Source organism: Miscanthus floridulus, chromosome 15 (genome assembly GCF_019320115.1).
Source record: "Miscanthus floridulus cultivar M001 chromosome 15, ASM1932011v1, whole genome shotgun sequence".
NCBI lineage: Eukaryota > Viridiplantae > Streptophyta > Magnoliopsida > Poales > Poaceae > Miscanthus > Miscanthus floridulus.
Window position 1 is genome coordinate 73,048,631 of NC_089594.1, and position 15,532 is coordinate 73,064,162.

The 15,532-nt window shown below is 40.8% G+C and overlaps 1 protein-coding gene across 2 annotated transcripts; it reads right to left on the reverse strand.

The window, feature by feature from the left end:
* Positions 1-29: 29 nt before the first annotated feature.
* LOC136509040 (kinesin-like protein KIN-12F) lies at positions 30-14,362 on the reverse strand. Of its 2 annotated transcripts, XM_066503837.1 has the most exons (38): positions 14,236-14,331; positions 14,043-14,145; positions 13,288-13,909; positions 12,748-12,903; positions 12,586-12,669; positions 12,388-12,507; positions 12,060-12,173; positions 11,886-11,978; positions 11,634-11,794; positions 11,479-11,553; positions 11,286-11,373; positions 11,139-11,197; positions 10,990-11,053; positions 10,837-10,902; positions 10,585-10,758; positions 10,248-10,352; positions 9,918-10,153; positions 9,741-9,810; positions 9,596-9,661; positions 9,448-9,510; positions 9,246-9,325; positions 7,733-9,170; positions 7,252-7,578; positions 4,258-6,615; positions 4,042-4,149; positions 3,770-3,930; positions 3,595-3,682; positions 3,390-3,464; positions 3,072-3,305; positions 2,884-2,982; positions 2,737-2,808; positions 2,605-2,663; positions 2,415-2,526; positions 2,210-2,320; positions 1,948-2,118; positions 1,793-1,873; positions 811-930; positions 30-434 (listed from the first exon to the last, which is right to left on the reverse strand). In XM_066503837.1, the coding sequence occupies exons 3-38, from the start codon at positions 13,906-13,908 to the stop codon at positions 321-323; spliced, it is 8,223 nt and encodes a 2,740-aa protein (XP_066359934.1). In that variant the 5' UTR covers position 13,909; positions 14,043-14,145; positions 14,236-14,331; the 3' UTR covers positions 30-320. The 2 variants fall into 2 exon arrangements, with proteins under 2 accessions (XP_066359934.1, XP_066359935.1); XM_066503838.1 differs by having other exon boundaries at positions 1,793-1,858; positions 14,043-14,362.
* Positions 14,363-15,532: the final 1,170 nt, after the last annotated feature.

Genomic DNA, 15,532 nt, shown 5'->3' on the forward strand with positions numbered 1-15,532 from the left:
ACATGGAACTGTTTTGCATGGGTAGAAACTGCATTCCAATTTCCACATCTTCCTTTACATTAGAAAAAAGAAAGATGAAGACAAATATTCGATTGAACAACATGGAGTGTATATACAGAGTATATTGTACAGATGGTACAGCAGATATAAAATCAGCAAAAGAGATTGTTGCACTGAAATGGGTCCTAATCCTCCCTAAGCAGTTCGACTGTACTAGGAGATGCGTGAGACCTGCACGTTGCTGTTAGCTGACGGATAACTAGTTACACAGAATGTGTCATGTATGTACACTAGTTTAGGTGATATGTCAGTCCGCTGTGTCATCGGAAGGATGAAATGCTGGGTGATGTCAAACTGTCCTTTGCCCCTGTGCTCAAAGACGATGAGTTGCTCCGGAGCTCGGACAGACGGGCTTTTTCACGCAATAGTTTGCACTGCATACAGCATACGTTCCAAATGTTGAGTCAGTCGCATGAAAACATAGAGTTAACATATGAGATTGACTTCAGACTTCAAACTTGACATACATGACGGCTGTGGGTTTAACTGTTTATATCTAGTGGACACAACAAACCAGGCAAGGAAAAAAAAAAGTTGTTGTGTTCTTTTCAGGACCAAAGTACTCCAGTTATATCCCTCCCACCCAATATAAAGATTCAGTCAGTTCAATTCAGAAATGAATTACCACATCATTACCAACCAAATATGAAGAGTCAATTAGCTCAATTAAAAAATGAGTTGCCACACCATTACACACCAAATATGAAGAGTCAATCAGCTCAATTAAAAAATGAATTACCACATCATTACCTTTAACTTTAGATCCTCAACTTCGCCTTCCAAAGAAGCAATACGGCACTGGAGCTGATTTAAGCATTCCGATGCTTTCAGAAGACTAGCGCCAGTTTCAGAGTTCGTAGCTCCAGCAACCTGTACAACAGCAGGATTAGTGCTTGGCCTTGTAAATCTACCAAACCAGTATCAAGTGCACAATAACATTACTTCTTAAGTTACATATTTGGAGGTTCTCTTCAAGTGGCCAATATTCAGCCAAGGCGGCATATGAGGGTTTTTTTCTTAGGTGCTACTCTCTTTGCACCATGGGAAAGGATTTGGAAGACTTGGGCGCCACCAAAATGTCGTTTCTTCATGTGGTTAGTGGCACACAATAAGTGTTGGACGTCTGACCGCCTTGCACGTCGTGGATTGCCTTGCCCAGATGGCTGTCCACTCTGTGATCAAGAGCAGGAAACAATCAACCATCTCCTGGTTCAATGTGTCTTCGCTAGGGAGTTTTGGTTTATTTTGCTACGGCAGGTCGGTCTCCAGGCCTTGTCCCCACAACCTACTGAAAATTCCTTTCTTGATTGGTGGGAGAGAGCTAGTAATGCTACTTCTAGTTTGGTGAGGCAAGGGGTTAACTCCCTAATCATTCTGGGGGCCTGGATTCTTTGGAACCATCGTAATCGTTGTGTTTTTGATGGAGCAGCTCCTAGTGTTGCTGGGGCTTTAGTAGTGGCTGGGGAGGAGCGCCGGTTGTGGACCACAGCAGGAGCCCGAGGCCTTTCCCTCTTGTCAGCCCATCTCCCTGGAGATTAGTGTTTTGGATCTGTGTGGGTCGTTTTGCAGCCATCTTGGCTGCAGTAGCGTGTGTGTGTGAGTTGTGTTTGGGTGTCTTGTAAGTGTTGGGTACTTTTACCCTCTTTCTTCTTAATACAATGAGACGCAGATCTCCTGCGTTTTTCGAGAAAAAAATTACTTCTTAAGTTCCTAGTAAGATATTCATGTATACCTTTAGAATACTGGAGCATAAACTTGATAGATTTTCTGCCAGTTGATTTCTATCTTGTTCGCTCTCCTGTTCACAGTCAGACTGTTTGTCAGTGCCATCAGTCTTCACACCTTTTTTGCATAACTATTTGACAAATAAAAAGAAAGCAGACACACATATAATTTCTTCCTCAGAAGCTCTTCCTCTTCTATCTGTTCGTGTGGATCTTTTCCATCTGAAACCCTGTAGCAGGCAAGCTCTTCCTTTGTTCGGGTAAGGATGACCCCCAGCTGTTTCAGCTTTGCACTTAGCTCTTCATTCTGCCGTTTCAGCAGGATATTCTCTTCCTGTTCAGTGGTATGAAGATGCATAGGATGATCACACAGGGAAATACCGATGTTCACAAAAGCCAAATTAAGTACCAAAAATAATCATTACCTTTGTTTTGACATGGTGATTTATTCGAAGCTGAAGATTCTGTTGTCTGGTAAGGTTCTTCCTTTCAGCTTCAAGATTAAGAATGATGGTTTTGTAGTTCAAATTCTCAGCCTACAAATTACCAACCAACAGTTATTACTAAATATACCATAAGGAGAGAGGAATAAGAATGGTCCTTTTGCAATAGAAAAGTGAGTTTATGTACCTTTGACAACTCTATTTCAGCTACCATAAACTGTTCTCGTTGTCGTAATTTCTCTATAGTAATGCGGGCAGTTCCTAGTTCTGATTGTTTCTGGTTTATTTCGTCAAGCCAACTGTACCATAAAATCAACATGTCGTCACTATGACCTATTATTGAGATGCTAAGAGGTCACAGATAGTGAAGTATCTACCTCTGTCTCTCTTCAATCAATTCATCAAGCTGCTTCTTCAACTTCATCATCTCATTGGACTGCTGAACATATATGTTAAAATAAATGCTAAGAAGGAAGATTAGTTGACAAAAACTATTATGCAGAACTTACCTCTTTACTTTCCTGTGCTTGAGAAGTAATCGACTCTTTTGTCTCCAGCTTTTGCTGGTTGTCAGCTAGAGCCTGCAACATAATTGGTTTAGATGCATAACTGAAAATATTTTACAATGAATGAGGTACACAAATCTGTATACCTACCGCCCAAGTTGTCATGTTCATTTTAACCCCAAGCATATCACGAATCACATCATGCGTCATGCTCTCTGTTGTTGCTAATTTCGCGTTCAACATGAATATCTTCAAACAAAATAACATATATAATTATATAGGTTGGCAAAATAATAAAAAGTAGGAAAAAAGAAGTGAAAAGCTAAGAGTAACCTCACCTCCCTTTGTCTACTAGCTGCAATGCCCTCAAGTTCCACAATATGTTGCTTTGCAGCACTAAGCTCTTCATCTTTCTCAGAATTCATTTGCTGTACAAAGCCGATGCCAATACATTTAAATGGAGAACCTGAACCCCGAGGTTTTGAGTTAATCTTCTCTTGTCTCCCGGAGCAAGCATGTGCTGAGGAATTGTCTGTCTTAACCTGTTGTGCCATGACCTCCAGCTCCATCAACTAACCAGATCATTTTTCATTAGTTTTATTTTGATTATTAATAAGTTGAGTTCTTCAAAATAAACAGACACACAAAGTGCTTACCTTGCGCTTGTATTCTTGTGCCGCTGCCTCAGCATGAATGTTTATCTCTGAGATATGTTCCTTGCACTGAGCAATCTATACAGAGAAAAAAAATAGTCCTAAAATCTATAACATGGACTACACTTTACAGCAGTAAAACGAATGCATGAAGGACTAATAAAACCTTGCAAGTGAGCTGGTAAACAATTAACGAATCTGTGATTACCTCTGCTTCCTTCTCAGAAACCTCCTTTCCAAGTATTCTAACAGTCTCCTGAGCACAGAGAAGCTCATTATGCATGTCTGCTGGGTGCCTGCAAGAGAGTCAGGTTGAGTGGTAACTGTTTCTCTTACAACTGTAAATATATGTAGCTTGTAATAGAACTGATAATCATACAAACCTGGATGAGTCAGCTAAATCAACCACTCCATCTTCCATATATCTCCTTGCTTTCCCAGAGGGTGGAACAGCTAGCATTTGTTGCCTAACTTTCTGCAGCTCAACTTCTAGTTCTTCTCGCTGCATTCTTTGCCGCTCTGCTTCTTCCTTGACAATGTCCACCTTAGGAGAAATAGCCAAAATTAGTGTTGAGAAAGAATAAACGTTCAAAATGATGACAAACAAAATTGAATGGTTAATCGACACTTAAATAAAAAAAGCAGCACAACTTACTTCGCTTTCTAAAGTACATACAGTATTCTCAAGTACTTCAATTGACCTCTCCAATACCTTTACTTCTTCATCCTTCCCTTCAGCATATGCCTTATGTTCCTCAGCTATCTGCAATTTTCAATGGAATTAGGACAATTATATTCACAGAGACAAGAATTAAAAACCATTTCAATGAATACACATCAATTTAATAATAATCAAATAAGTTCTAAGTACCTGCCGAGATTCTGTAGCAATTGCTTCACTTTCTTCTGCAAGTGCCTGAGCCATCTCCAGCTTTTCTTTCAAGATAAGCAACTCAGTGTCACATGATGCCTTTTCATCTGAGAGTTTGGAGAAATCATTTTGCAAGCTCTGAAGATAGGCATCCCTTTCATCAATTAAAGTTCTCAGTTCAATCAACTTTTCTTCAAGTCTTCCAATGACTTCACGTTTATCAGCTAACTCCTCCATAGTGCAACTAATCTCTTCAATATACTGGAGCTGTGATTTTAGTTCAGCATTCTCCATAGAAACCATGTTTAATTCATCAAGCTTCTTTCCCAGTTCCTCCTCTAGGGCACCAACAGTTTCATTACACTTTAAGATTCTTGCTTCAAATTGTTGCCTATCAGAAACGACATCATCAAGTTCAAGCGACTTACATGCAAGCTCTTGTTCCAAAGATTTTATTACTTTTCTCAACTCTGTAATCTCAGCTGCTTGATCTTTTGCAACAGATGCAGACTCTTGTAACAGGCTAAGATCAAATGATAAGCCCTTTGTTAATTCCTCTTTCCTGATTAATTCTGATTCGAGAAGAGAATTCTGGGTTCTTAATTCCTGAGCTGATACTTCAATGATGTCTAACTCATTGGATAACTTGCTCACCATGTTAATTTGCTCAGAAATGTAATTGTGCACATGATCAGTAACCAGTTGCAAGCGGCCTTCAATGGTGACAAATAACTTATCAGCTTCAATGTTAGCCATTAATTCAACCATGCGCTGATCCTTGCACAAAATATTTCGAATTTCCTGCTTCAACGTTGCATTTTCAGAACTGAAATAATTTTCTCTAGTACTTATGCAATTCATGGCATCAGTTTTCAGTTCCAGCTCCCTACATATGGTTGCATGAGAGCATTCCAACTCCATCAAAGCTTTGTTTTTTGCATCCAAATTTGTTTGGAAGGATGTGATCCTAGATTCTAAGGAGGCAATTGAATATTTAAGTGTTGTGTTTTCCTCGTTCATGGCATGCAGAATTTTCATAGATTCTTCACCGTTTTGCTTCAGGTTCTCCAAATCAACCCTTGCCTCATTGTTCTCCTCATGTAAAGTGCAGATCGCAATATTCTCCAAATGCAGGTCAACTTTCCATAAAGTTGCTTCTGCCATCAATTCTTCAAGGACATCAGTAAACATAACTCTTTGTTCTTGCAGCTGTAGTTTGTGTTGCTTCAGTTCCCAAGCCAAAACAGTAGACTCAATATCCTTTGCCATAATACTGGTCATCACCAAATCACTTCGATAATCTGCAAGTGAATTGCACAGCTCAAATTCGTTGCAGCCTTGAATATTATTTAAAGGTATGTAGTTATCTGTTTGAAGCAGATTCAACTCTACAAGCATTTTATCCTTCAACATTTTACTGAGAAGCAAAGCTTCATCCAGTTGGTGGCGCAGTTCTTCTTTTTCTTTGGATTCAGCTTCCAAGGCACTCCTATTTGTAGCATCAATCTCTTCAATCAAAATGGAAAGCTCGCTGTGCATGGAATTTGACCGTGCCACCATTGCTTCTTCTTGTGCTTGCAAATGCAGAATCTTGTTCTCAAAAGAGTCTAATCTTGAGTTCAACTCGGTTGCTTCTTGTTCCTTCTTTGCAATACGACTGAAACTATGGTTGATGTCAAGCAATAACTTCCCTTTGAGAACACTGCACATTTCTAGTTCATTCTTGGCTTTGTCGTTGTGCTCTCGCAGTTTAGTTATCAAAGAATTAGACTCACAGAGCCCGCGCTGAAGGAAACCATTTTCTGCATTCAACCCAGTGATTCTCTCCAAAAGAATCCCCATGTGACAGAGGTGCAACACAGAAATAGCACAATCTTTGCCAATTATCTCCAGCCAATTCTCCTCTAACCATTTTCTGGTCAACTCTGCAAACTGCTGGATCCTTTCCTTCATCCACTCAACATCAGAAGAAACAAACTCAAGCTTCTGTACTAACAAATTCTGCAGGAATCTAATGCCATCTTCCAGCTCAAGAGCTAGCTCATTTGCTTCAAGCAAGCCTGACTGAAATTTCTTTTCCATAAGCTTGTAACTTTGTTCTTTCATATCCAGCAGCCTCTTCAGACTATTAATTTCACTTAACATGCCTTCCCTTTCAGCAATAAACAAAGTTTCCCTCTCTTGATACTTTTCTGCTTCGAGTTTTGCCTTTTCGTTCGCTTCAACCAGTGCCTTGACCGTAGAGTCTGCATCACTTATAGTTGCTTTCGCTTCTTCAAACTTGGCTATAAGAGTTGCAGACTCAAAAGATTTCTGGGCCACAACAAGTTTTGCCTCAGAAACCTCAATTTCAAGTGCCTGAAAAAATTATGATGTGTGGATATGATCACAGAGGCAGTGAGGAATCCGGATCGACTAACTCAAGGAAAGATAAAATAAGCCTTCATCATCAAACGCAAACCTATAACTGTTATATACTTATCTCCATAAGCAAACAATGTGTCTGGTAGGGCCAACATGCATTGTAGTGCATAAAATATAAATAACCATAATCAACAACAGATAAAAATTGAAAGTTTGCAATTCAGGTCACAACAGTATGACATACGTACCCTTGAGTTCTTTAACACTTCTGTTAACAAAACATGGGTGACTGATGATGTTTTAAACCAATGTGGCAAACCCCAAAGGAGCTATTTTACTAGAAATTCCATAAAGCATCATAAATCATTCTATTTTTAACTGTTACTTGTTGCACATTATCACATTCTACATGCCAAACATACAGTATACAGCACAGAAGAATTCTTTTACTGGAGAAAAAGTGAGGGGGAGAGAGAGAGAGAGGTACTTTTGCAAGGAAGAAAAAAAAGGCTAAATATGATAAATTACTACACTAACTGAAAGGGAAGATATTGTTATTCATCAAACCACAAAGCTTTTTAGAAACAAAATACTTTTATGGCGAGAGCATGATGGCCTTTCAATTATTACCTCTTTTTCTTCATTCCACGAAATAAATGACGCATCCTGTTCTTGGATCTTTGTATTCAGATCTTTCAATTTACCTTCATAGGATCTTTCTTTTTTAATTATTTGTGAATTCAATATAAGGACCTCACTACTTAGATCTTTAATTCTTTTTTGACTCTCCAAATGAAATTCTTTCACATTTTCTTTTTCTTGAAGAAGTTTAGCCATTTGAGACTGCATTATCTGCATTCCTAGAACTGCAAGCTCCATTTCCTTGCTAAGTTGGCAAAGAACCTCAACATTTTGCCGCTCCACAGATTGGGACGCTTCGTTGATCCTAAGGTCAACCTGCAACATGGATTAAAATATGGTCATACCCTGAATGATTAAAGATCGCCAGTCTTAAATTGACATAAATTGATCAATGGGAGGAACTTACTGACATATAACAGTGGATTGTATTGTTCACCTTGATTACCAAATAACAAGAGCATTAGCTTACCCGGTCCTCCAAATTCAAGTCTGAATTTTGACAGGTGATCTCTTCAGGGCTCATAGAAAGGCTTGATTGCAATGTATTGAATCCAATTCGAAGCTCACGTACAATACCATTTGCCTTCAGAACTTCTGACATCAGTCTTAACAAAACATTGAACTCTTCATTTTTTAGCTTCCCAATAGACTGTTCCTTGTCCTGAGTCTGACTCAATAAATGAGCAAAATGTACCTTTGACTGGTCTAATTGTGACTCCAGCCGATGAATCTCTTCTCCCATTGCCTTTTGTAAAGAAACATAGTTCTGTACCAGAACCTCCTTCTGCACAGATGTCTCAATTGATTCATCCAACAAAAGGTTTATTCTGTGAATTTCTTCTAATTGGTGATCGTTCACAAGTCCTTGTTCAGATATTTGTGATCTTAGAAGATATATTTCTTTTTCTTGATCACATTTTTCCTGCTGATGCTCTTCATTTACAGCCTGCATTGCTCCTCTTAAGGACCTTAACTTCAAGTCTAAGTCACATCTTATATTATCTGCCTCTTTCAACCTGTTCTGAAGCTCTTCAAGTAGCTCATCTCTTTCAGATATACCACTACACATCTTCTGAACTTGTTTCTTGATCCATTTTCTTTGAGATAAAGATTTGGAAATAAAGGCAGCCTGATCAGAGGCTTCATCTAAAGCTATATTTCCATCCACAAGACAGCTTCCAATGTCACCAGCTAATCTGTTCCAGTCATTGGTCAATACTTCAATTTCCTTTTCTTTTTCCTTGATCACAGAAGAAAGTATTTCGTTCTCTTTCAACACCTCAAGTAACTTATCATTCAACTGCTTTATTTCTAGGTGAAGTTCATTTATTCTTTGTTTGGCTAACAAGTCATTTTTGTTGCTTGCATTTAGTTGCTGTTGGAGTGATACCAGATCTTGTTCTAAGCATTCAATCACCTTAGCTGTTTCAGTCTCCACCTGTCTACGAACTTCATCCATTTCTTTTTCAGCAAAACAGTGTGATGCCTGATCTATTTGGTACCTTGTATTTAATTTCCGTGCCTTCTCAAGTGAAGCTTGCATTCTCTTAATCTTTCTCTGCAAAGGTGAATCTTCTTTATCAAAACACTCAAGAAATCTTGCTCTGGGCTCCTCTTTAGTCAAGTAATCCTGTCTAAGGTTGAGGTCAAGTTCATTGTTCAAACTTGAGATTTCGACACATCTCTTCTTCTTAAGTTCATCTATTTCATTTATCAACATAATCTGCTCTGATTCAAGAGCTTCAATAACAGATCTTGACTCATTCAATTCCCTTTCCATGGCCTCACAATGCTTACACGATTGGAGGATATGTATATTTGCTTCTTGCAGTTTATCACCTAAACCAGCTGATTTTTCCTCAACTTCTGCACGGGCTGTTTTCTCTTCCACAAGGTCAGCTATTTCCCTGTGAAGTGATTTACTTGCTTCAATGACAGAAATTCCAACCAAGAACCTTTTTTTTTTGCGAATATGCAATTACCTTGTTAGTGCTCTGTTTGATTCTAAGGAAACTTGCAAGTCGCGTCTACATGTTTCTAGTTCTTGGCTGGTCCTTTTCAGCTGGACATAAAAACAGAGATTTAAAAAAGAAATCTGTTAATACATCACATGGAACAGTAGACTTTTAGTCAATACAACTAGAAAGAAACAATTTAGTGCTCCTCTAGAGGGCAAAAGGATACCTGCATATGCAAAATTTCAGCATCACTTCCTGGAGCTAGACCAGTGCAATGCTGTTGTCTGTCCTGAAATTGTCCAAAAAGAAAAAAAAACTTTGAGTAAACTTGTAGGGAGAATAAATGTGCACAGAGAACTAAATACGAACTTAACCTTGGTTTTGTCAGAAAAGATATTTTGTTGCTCAGTTTCTATCCTCTCTTCAAGTATTTGTGAAACCTGTCAGGGCAAGGAAAGTTGAGTAAAATAAATAGTAGAGTGCACCTACTAGAATTACAAAATAAGGTTTAATAAAGACCTGATTTCGAAGCTCAGAAATTTCATTCAATAGAAGCTCCCTCTCCCCTTCGTCGAAGAACTGCTGGGACCTATAAATACACCAAAATATTTACTCCAGTGCAACATTTCTGTGTCTGCATGCAAAGTAGAATCATGTGCTTAAAGTGTAATATAATTATATGTGCATACTGCATACTTCTTCAGTTGGCTTGAGAGACGAATATTCTCTAGTGCAAAACGAGTTACTTCTGGATTTTTATCCATTCTTGCCCTAAGAAGTTCAACTTCTTGTGACAAGGTTTTGTTTTCTTGCAGTAGATATGATTCTGCTTGCAATTTGTTGTTCACAAGAGCATCCGTTCTAAGAATCTTCTCATCTCGAAACTTAAGCATCATCTTAGCCGATCTTGTGTCATCCTCTCTTTGTTTAACCTTTCGACACATCCAAAAAAAATATATTTATGTCACCTTACAATTTTTTATCGGTTGGTATTGCAAAAAGTATTTTGTTGTCACCAGAAATTACCAATTCATTCAACTGCTCAATTTGAAGTTCAAGTTCCCTTATAGTATTTTCTGCAGTTGATTCTCTCCGCAATGCTCCGGCTAATGCTTCTTTCAGTGACCTCACCTGCAATAAATTTATGTATATATAAGCGAACAAATTTCTACTTTGGTCGATTTCTGGCGATGCAAAGTAAAAAGAACAAGACCATGTAACTAGAGATGTGTTTGGTTGTTTATGCTCAATAATATTAAAAACCTTGTGAAGCTCAAAATAAATGTTCAACTCTGACAAGCAATCAGCATGTAAAACTAAGTCATGAGATCCAATGGATAAATATCAAATGAACACAGGTTACCTGCTTATTTGAAAATTGCATCTCTTTCAAAAAGTGTCCGTTGTGGGCATCATTGTCATTTTTATCATCCACACTCATGTTTTCACTACCATCATCAATATCACCTTGACAAACATCAGCAGAGAAGGATAAAGATCTAGTGACATGTTGACGCTTGTGGACAGCAAGCTCCTCCTGATAGAAGGACATTCTTTTAGTTTAGGATCATGACATATGGAACAAAAGGTAGATCTAAAAATCTCCATACATCACCTTTAGGAGAAGTATCTGATGTTGCAAAGCTAACACATCTCCTGAAGCGTCTTCATTAACAACCGCCTTAAAATTTGAATGGGAAAGAATTGCTTGTGGTTAGTAACCTAAGATGTTTTAGAAGATAAACATACTGAGATGGCATATACTAACATTGTTCTGAATGAGCCTTGCACGCTGAGCAAATTTCAGGGTACTGAGTGTTTCATTAGCAGAACTGTATGAACATACAAAAAGGAGATATCACAATATTTAACAAGTTCACATACATTTGTAATTATACCAGACATAAGAATCATTACCATACTGAAGGGCTGACATTTGCAATGATCATAGTTTTCGAGTTCCCTCCAAGTGAATCCTGCATATCGTAAATGAAATAAAATAATTTCAGAGATCAAGGGAATTCAGATATATTGAAACTTAACATGATGTGTCAAGGTTGTTACTTGGAGAAGAAATGTCAATCTTGAGTCCCTATATGGAATGTGTCTTTGTTTGCCATGCGCTAGATCAACTAAACTCATTATCACAAGACTGCAATGCAAAATTCATGATAACACTTGTGGCTGAGCGATCGAACAAAAATTTGTCATGCCATAGAATATTATTCATCTAAAAGTTTGAGTGGCAAGTACAAACCCAAGTGTTGATAACGATTTGTTAATATTAACAGATTCCTTCAGCCGCTCACCTTCTGCTCCAGATGTCCTCTGCCTGTTTCAAGTGGATTATCAAGAACCATGATTGAACTGAGCACAATATACTCCAACACAATTGACAGAATAGTCTCCTACCTTTCAGACCCAGCAAGATCAACAAGATTTAGTCTTGCAAACCTTAAGCTAGATGCTGAATCCTTCTCCCACCTACTCTCAATGATACAGGTGAAAACACTGTGGGAGCGGCTACTCTCACGGTTCATATTTGTAGCAGCCACTCTTCTGTTGGCAGAACCCTGAAGCAAGTTTTGACCAAGCGGAATATTTTGAATATGATCAGTTTACCAGATATTCACAAGAAAAAGATCAAACAGCAAACATACTTACCTGCATCAGGAGTTTTATTATGTCACTGACACAGCCAACTTCCCATTCAGTCAAATTTTCGACGTACACTCCATTCCTTATATCTTCTCGGAGCTGCACATAAAAAAGTTTGTAAATATCATGGTGTCATGTTGAAAGGTCATGTCAACTTGAAGCAACAACACAAAAGCTTACTGGGAGATTTGTGGCAGAAGGATCAAGAAGATCTGTAATTTGTTCATTATATATCTCCAGGAAAGAACACTTGCAACTGTATTTGAGTTTCTCATCTCTCCTGCTCTCTTCTTCCTATCAATTTCAGTTTCACATAACAAAGCAATGATTATAGCATATATGGTACTTTTCTTTACGCAAAACTGCAGGAGTTCCCCGCAGTGCCTTTTCATATGTATTATAAAAACAAGGTACGGTGAAAAGTGGTACATCTGTACATGAGATACATGCTCATCTAATCAGTAATAGCTAATGAACTATGTATGTTTGAAACTACCAATAATATTACCGCTTTAATTCTGGCAAATAAGAACTCAAATATGCGTGGTGTCATCCCTCGGTCTGGACTAGGCCTCACTTCCAGATCACTTATTTCACCAAGCATTGTATATGTTTTTCCGCTTCCAGTCTGCAAACAACTGAAAATTCAAAGGATGGAAAGCATTCCTTTGGCAACGAGTAAATCACAAATAAATTAGGTAGAGACCTGTCCGTAAGCAAACACACAGCTGTTGTATCCAGCCATACAGTTCTCAACCATTGGCAAACCAGCAACTCTGAAGAGCACCTCCTGGAAAAGCAAACTCAGCAGTTAACAACAAACCAAGAAATATAACCCAATCACAAGTCAAACTGGATTCTAGCAGACCTGATCCACTGCTTCACAAGCAACATGGTCAAATGTAAAACGAGTTTCGGGATGCCCAATCCAAGTGATAGTCTGCGCACTTTCTTGTTTCAAGCATCGATAATAACTGTGCAGGTTCTTCTCATTATTATTTAGCGGGCGCACACGAATGACAACCTGGAAAATGAACCACAAGTTAAGAGTGTTTGCTGAAGTTGACTCTCCAACATATGGATGTGTTTAAAACTCAAAGATCAAAGAGACAGAAAAAGTAAATAAAACTAACCAATTCATCTTTAGGATACCCACGCAATCAGTAACTAAGGAACATTTATACTACTCTACACAACCATGACCAAATCAGCACAAGTGCTAGTGTTTGTCCATTGGATGCATCACCATTTTGTGTACAATAAGTCATATACCAAAAAGGTCAATCCCTATGTTCCATCAATTGTGTAATCTGGGACCAATATATACACATGCATCAAGAACAAACTTCACGAAAATTCATGAATTTCCCAACATAGCAGCAAGAGATGTGCAGTAGATGTAGTTCACCTGCACATTGTTGTCCATCCAGAAGGAGGGGTCCTCTCGGAGCTCGAAATGAGACACCTCCGCGGAATTCACCACCGTGGGCGGCCCAAGTGACATCGGCGTCCCCCTCCCCGCCATGGTAAACCCTGCCCCCCTGGGCCCGCCACCGCTCATGGGCGGCCTCGACCCGCTCATCCCAATGCTGTGCGCCGGCTTGGCGACGCTCTTGGTGGGCGTGCTGTGCGTGGACCCGCCCTCGGAGGCCGCCGGCGCCGCCACCGCCTTGCCGCGATGCGCACGGGGCGTGGTCATCGCGCTGTGCGGGGTCGCCCCCACGCCTGCCCGCGGTGGGGCCTCGTCGGCGCGGGGCGGGACCCAGCCGAACCGGCTCCGCCCGGCGGCCTTCTCGGGGGTCCGGAACGGGAGCTTGGAGGGAGTCGGCGCCGGCGACTCGGGCTTCCGCTTCAGGCCAGACGCCGGCGGCTGGACCTGGATGGCGAGCAGCGGAGGGCGGCCGGGGTCCGTGGCGGCGACGGCCGCGACATATGGAGCGTCGCCCGCGGCGTTCTCGTCGTTGTTGCCAGCTTCCGAGGCGGAAGCCTTCGCCGGAGTTCGGCGGAGCGCGGCGTGATCCCTCACCATTCTGCGTCAGCCCCAAACTTATAAGAGTTGGCACCAAGAGGGGTGGTAATTAATTGGTAAAAAAATCCACCCGCCCGAAACACAATCGAAGCAAGCTGTTGCCAAATGCTGGGAGGACGAGGCGGCGGAGGCACCTGAGCGGGGCGGAGCAGGCGGAGGCGGAGGCGGTGACCAGGAGGATGGCGAGGCGGCGAATGGTGCTCTCTGTCGGCTGCCGCCGCGGCCGCCTTCTGGAAGCTGAAGGAGCAGGAGGAGGAGGAGATCCGCGTCAGAGGAGCAGGAGATTTCAAATTTTGGGTGGATGGAGAAATTCAGATCGCGCCGCACTCGATTCGAACCACTTGGGTGGAGTGGAGTAACTCAGGTACAGGAGGAAGGGCGGAACGACGGCGCCGCAGAAGGCGCGGCGCAATGGGAGCTGCCCCTGGCAAGGAGTACCCCCTTCTAGAAGGTTCTAGAACCCTCCCTCCTCACGTCTGCCGCGTGAAGAAGGGTACTGGGACTGGGAGGAACAGACGAACAGTGGCGAACGGCGCAGTGTATTTGCCCGTTGGTCGAGACGGGGCCCGAGTGGGGCCCGCTGGAAGGCCCGACAGGATTTGAATCGAGGCGGAGGCATTCGAAACGGACGGCCGCGATCTTATCCCTGGAGGCGGTGGACGGCTCGGATGGGATCACACGGTGGGCAGTGCCCCGCGAGGAGGGTTCGAATTTGGAGGGTCATCATATCAGCCCGGAGACAAACGAGAAATCTTTGTTTAAATTGACAGCGTTTACCATCTTTGTTAAATTATTATTATGTCCCGGCTGATCGAAATTAGGGTAGGGTGCTGCATGGGGCAGTGAAAAAAAGTTTACTGTCGTCTATATATTATTATAGTCCAAGGAGCATATATATTGCAAAGTTTACATGCTGCTAATAACATTAATTTTATCGTCGTCTTCATCAAACGATTGAACTTCGGCCACATGTCGCCAGACACAGATAAATAAAATAAATAAATAAATAAATATATATATATACACACACACACACACATATAGAATGTTGCAAAATCTATACTTGAAAATTTGTGTACCACAATATTTTGCATATTTTTACATATATATTTGAGTTACCTTGTTTTGACTTCTGAGTACAGTATTAAAACTTACATATCACATGAGTAGGGATTTTTTTTTTGGACAATCACACAGTACAAACACCTATAACCATGCATGTCACACTCACCCTATGAGCATCTTTGAAATACTAAGAGCGTCCGCAGTGTATGGATGCGGGGTCGTCCTTTTGGGTGGGTCCCACGATGATTTGATGGTGTCTAATATTTGGCTTGCAATGTGTAGAACCAGGTCTACATGCATAGTGGGGCCACCAATCATTACCTTCTGCCCATTCCTCTCCTTTCCTCCGTCTAAACTTCCCATGTGCAAGAGAGAGAAGAGGATGGGAGCGGGTTCGATGCATAGCACCAACTTCTTCGTAGAACTAGGTACACAGTGTATCGAACCAGGTCCTATGCTCGCATTTAATGTATGGAACCAGCCTAGAACCGCACACAGCGGATGCTCTAAGCCAATTTTTTGATAAAGGGGTCTGAGATATGGGATGAGGGCCTATTTT

Coding starts and splice junctions, on each gene's coding strand:
- LOC136509040 (XM_066503837.1), bottom strand. CDS start 13,908: ATGGTGAGGGATCACGCCGCGCTCCGCCGAACTCCGGCGAAGGCTTCC. Junction 12,174..12,387: donor TATTTGCCAGAATTAAAGCG/GTAATATTATTG, acceptor TGAAATTGATAG/GAAGAAGAGAGCAGGAGAGA. Junction 11,054..11,138: donor AATGTCAGCCCTTCAGTATG/GTAATGATTCTT, acceptor ATGTTCATACAG/TTCTGCTAATGAAACACTCA.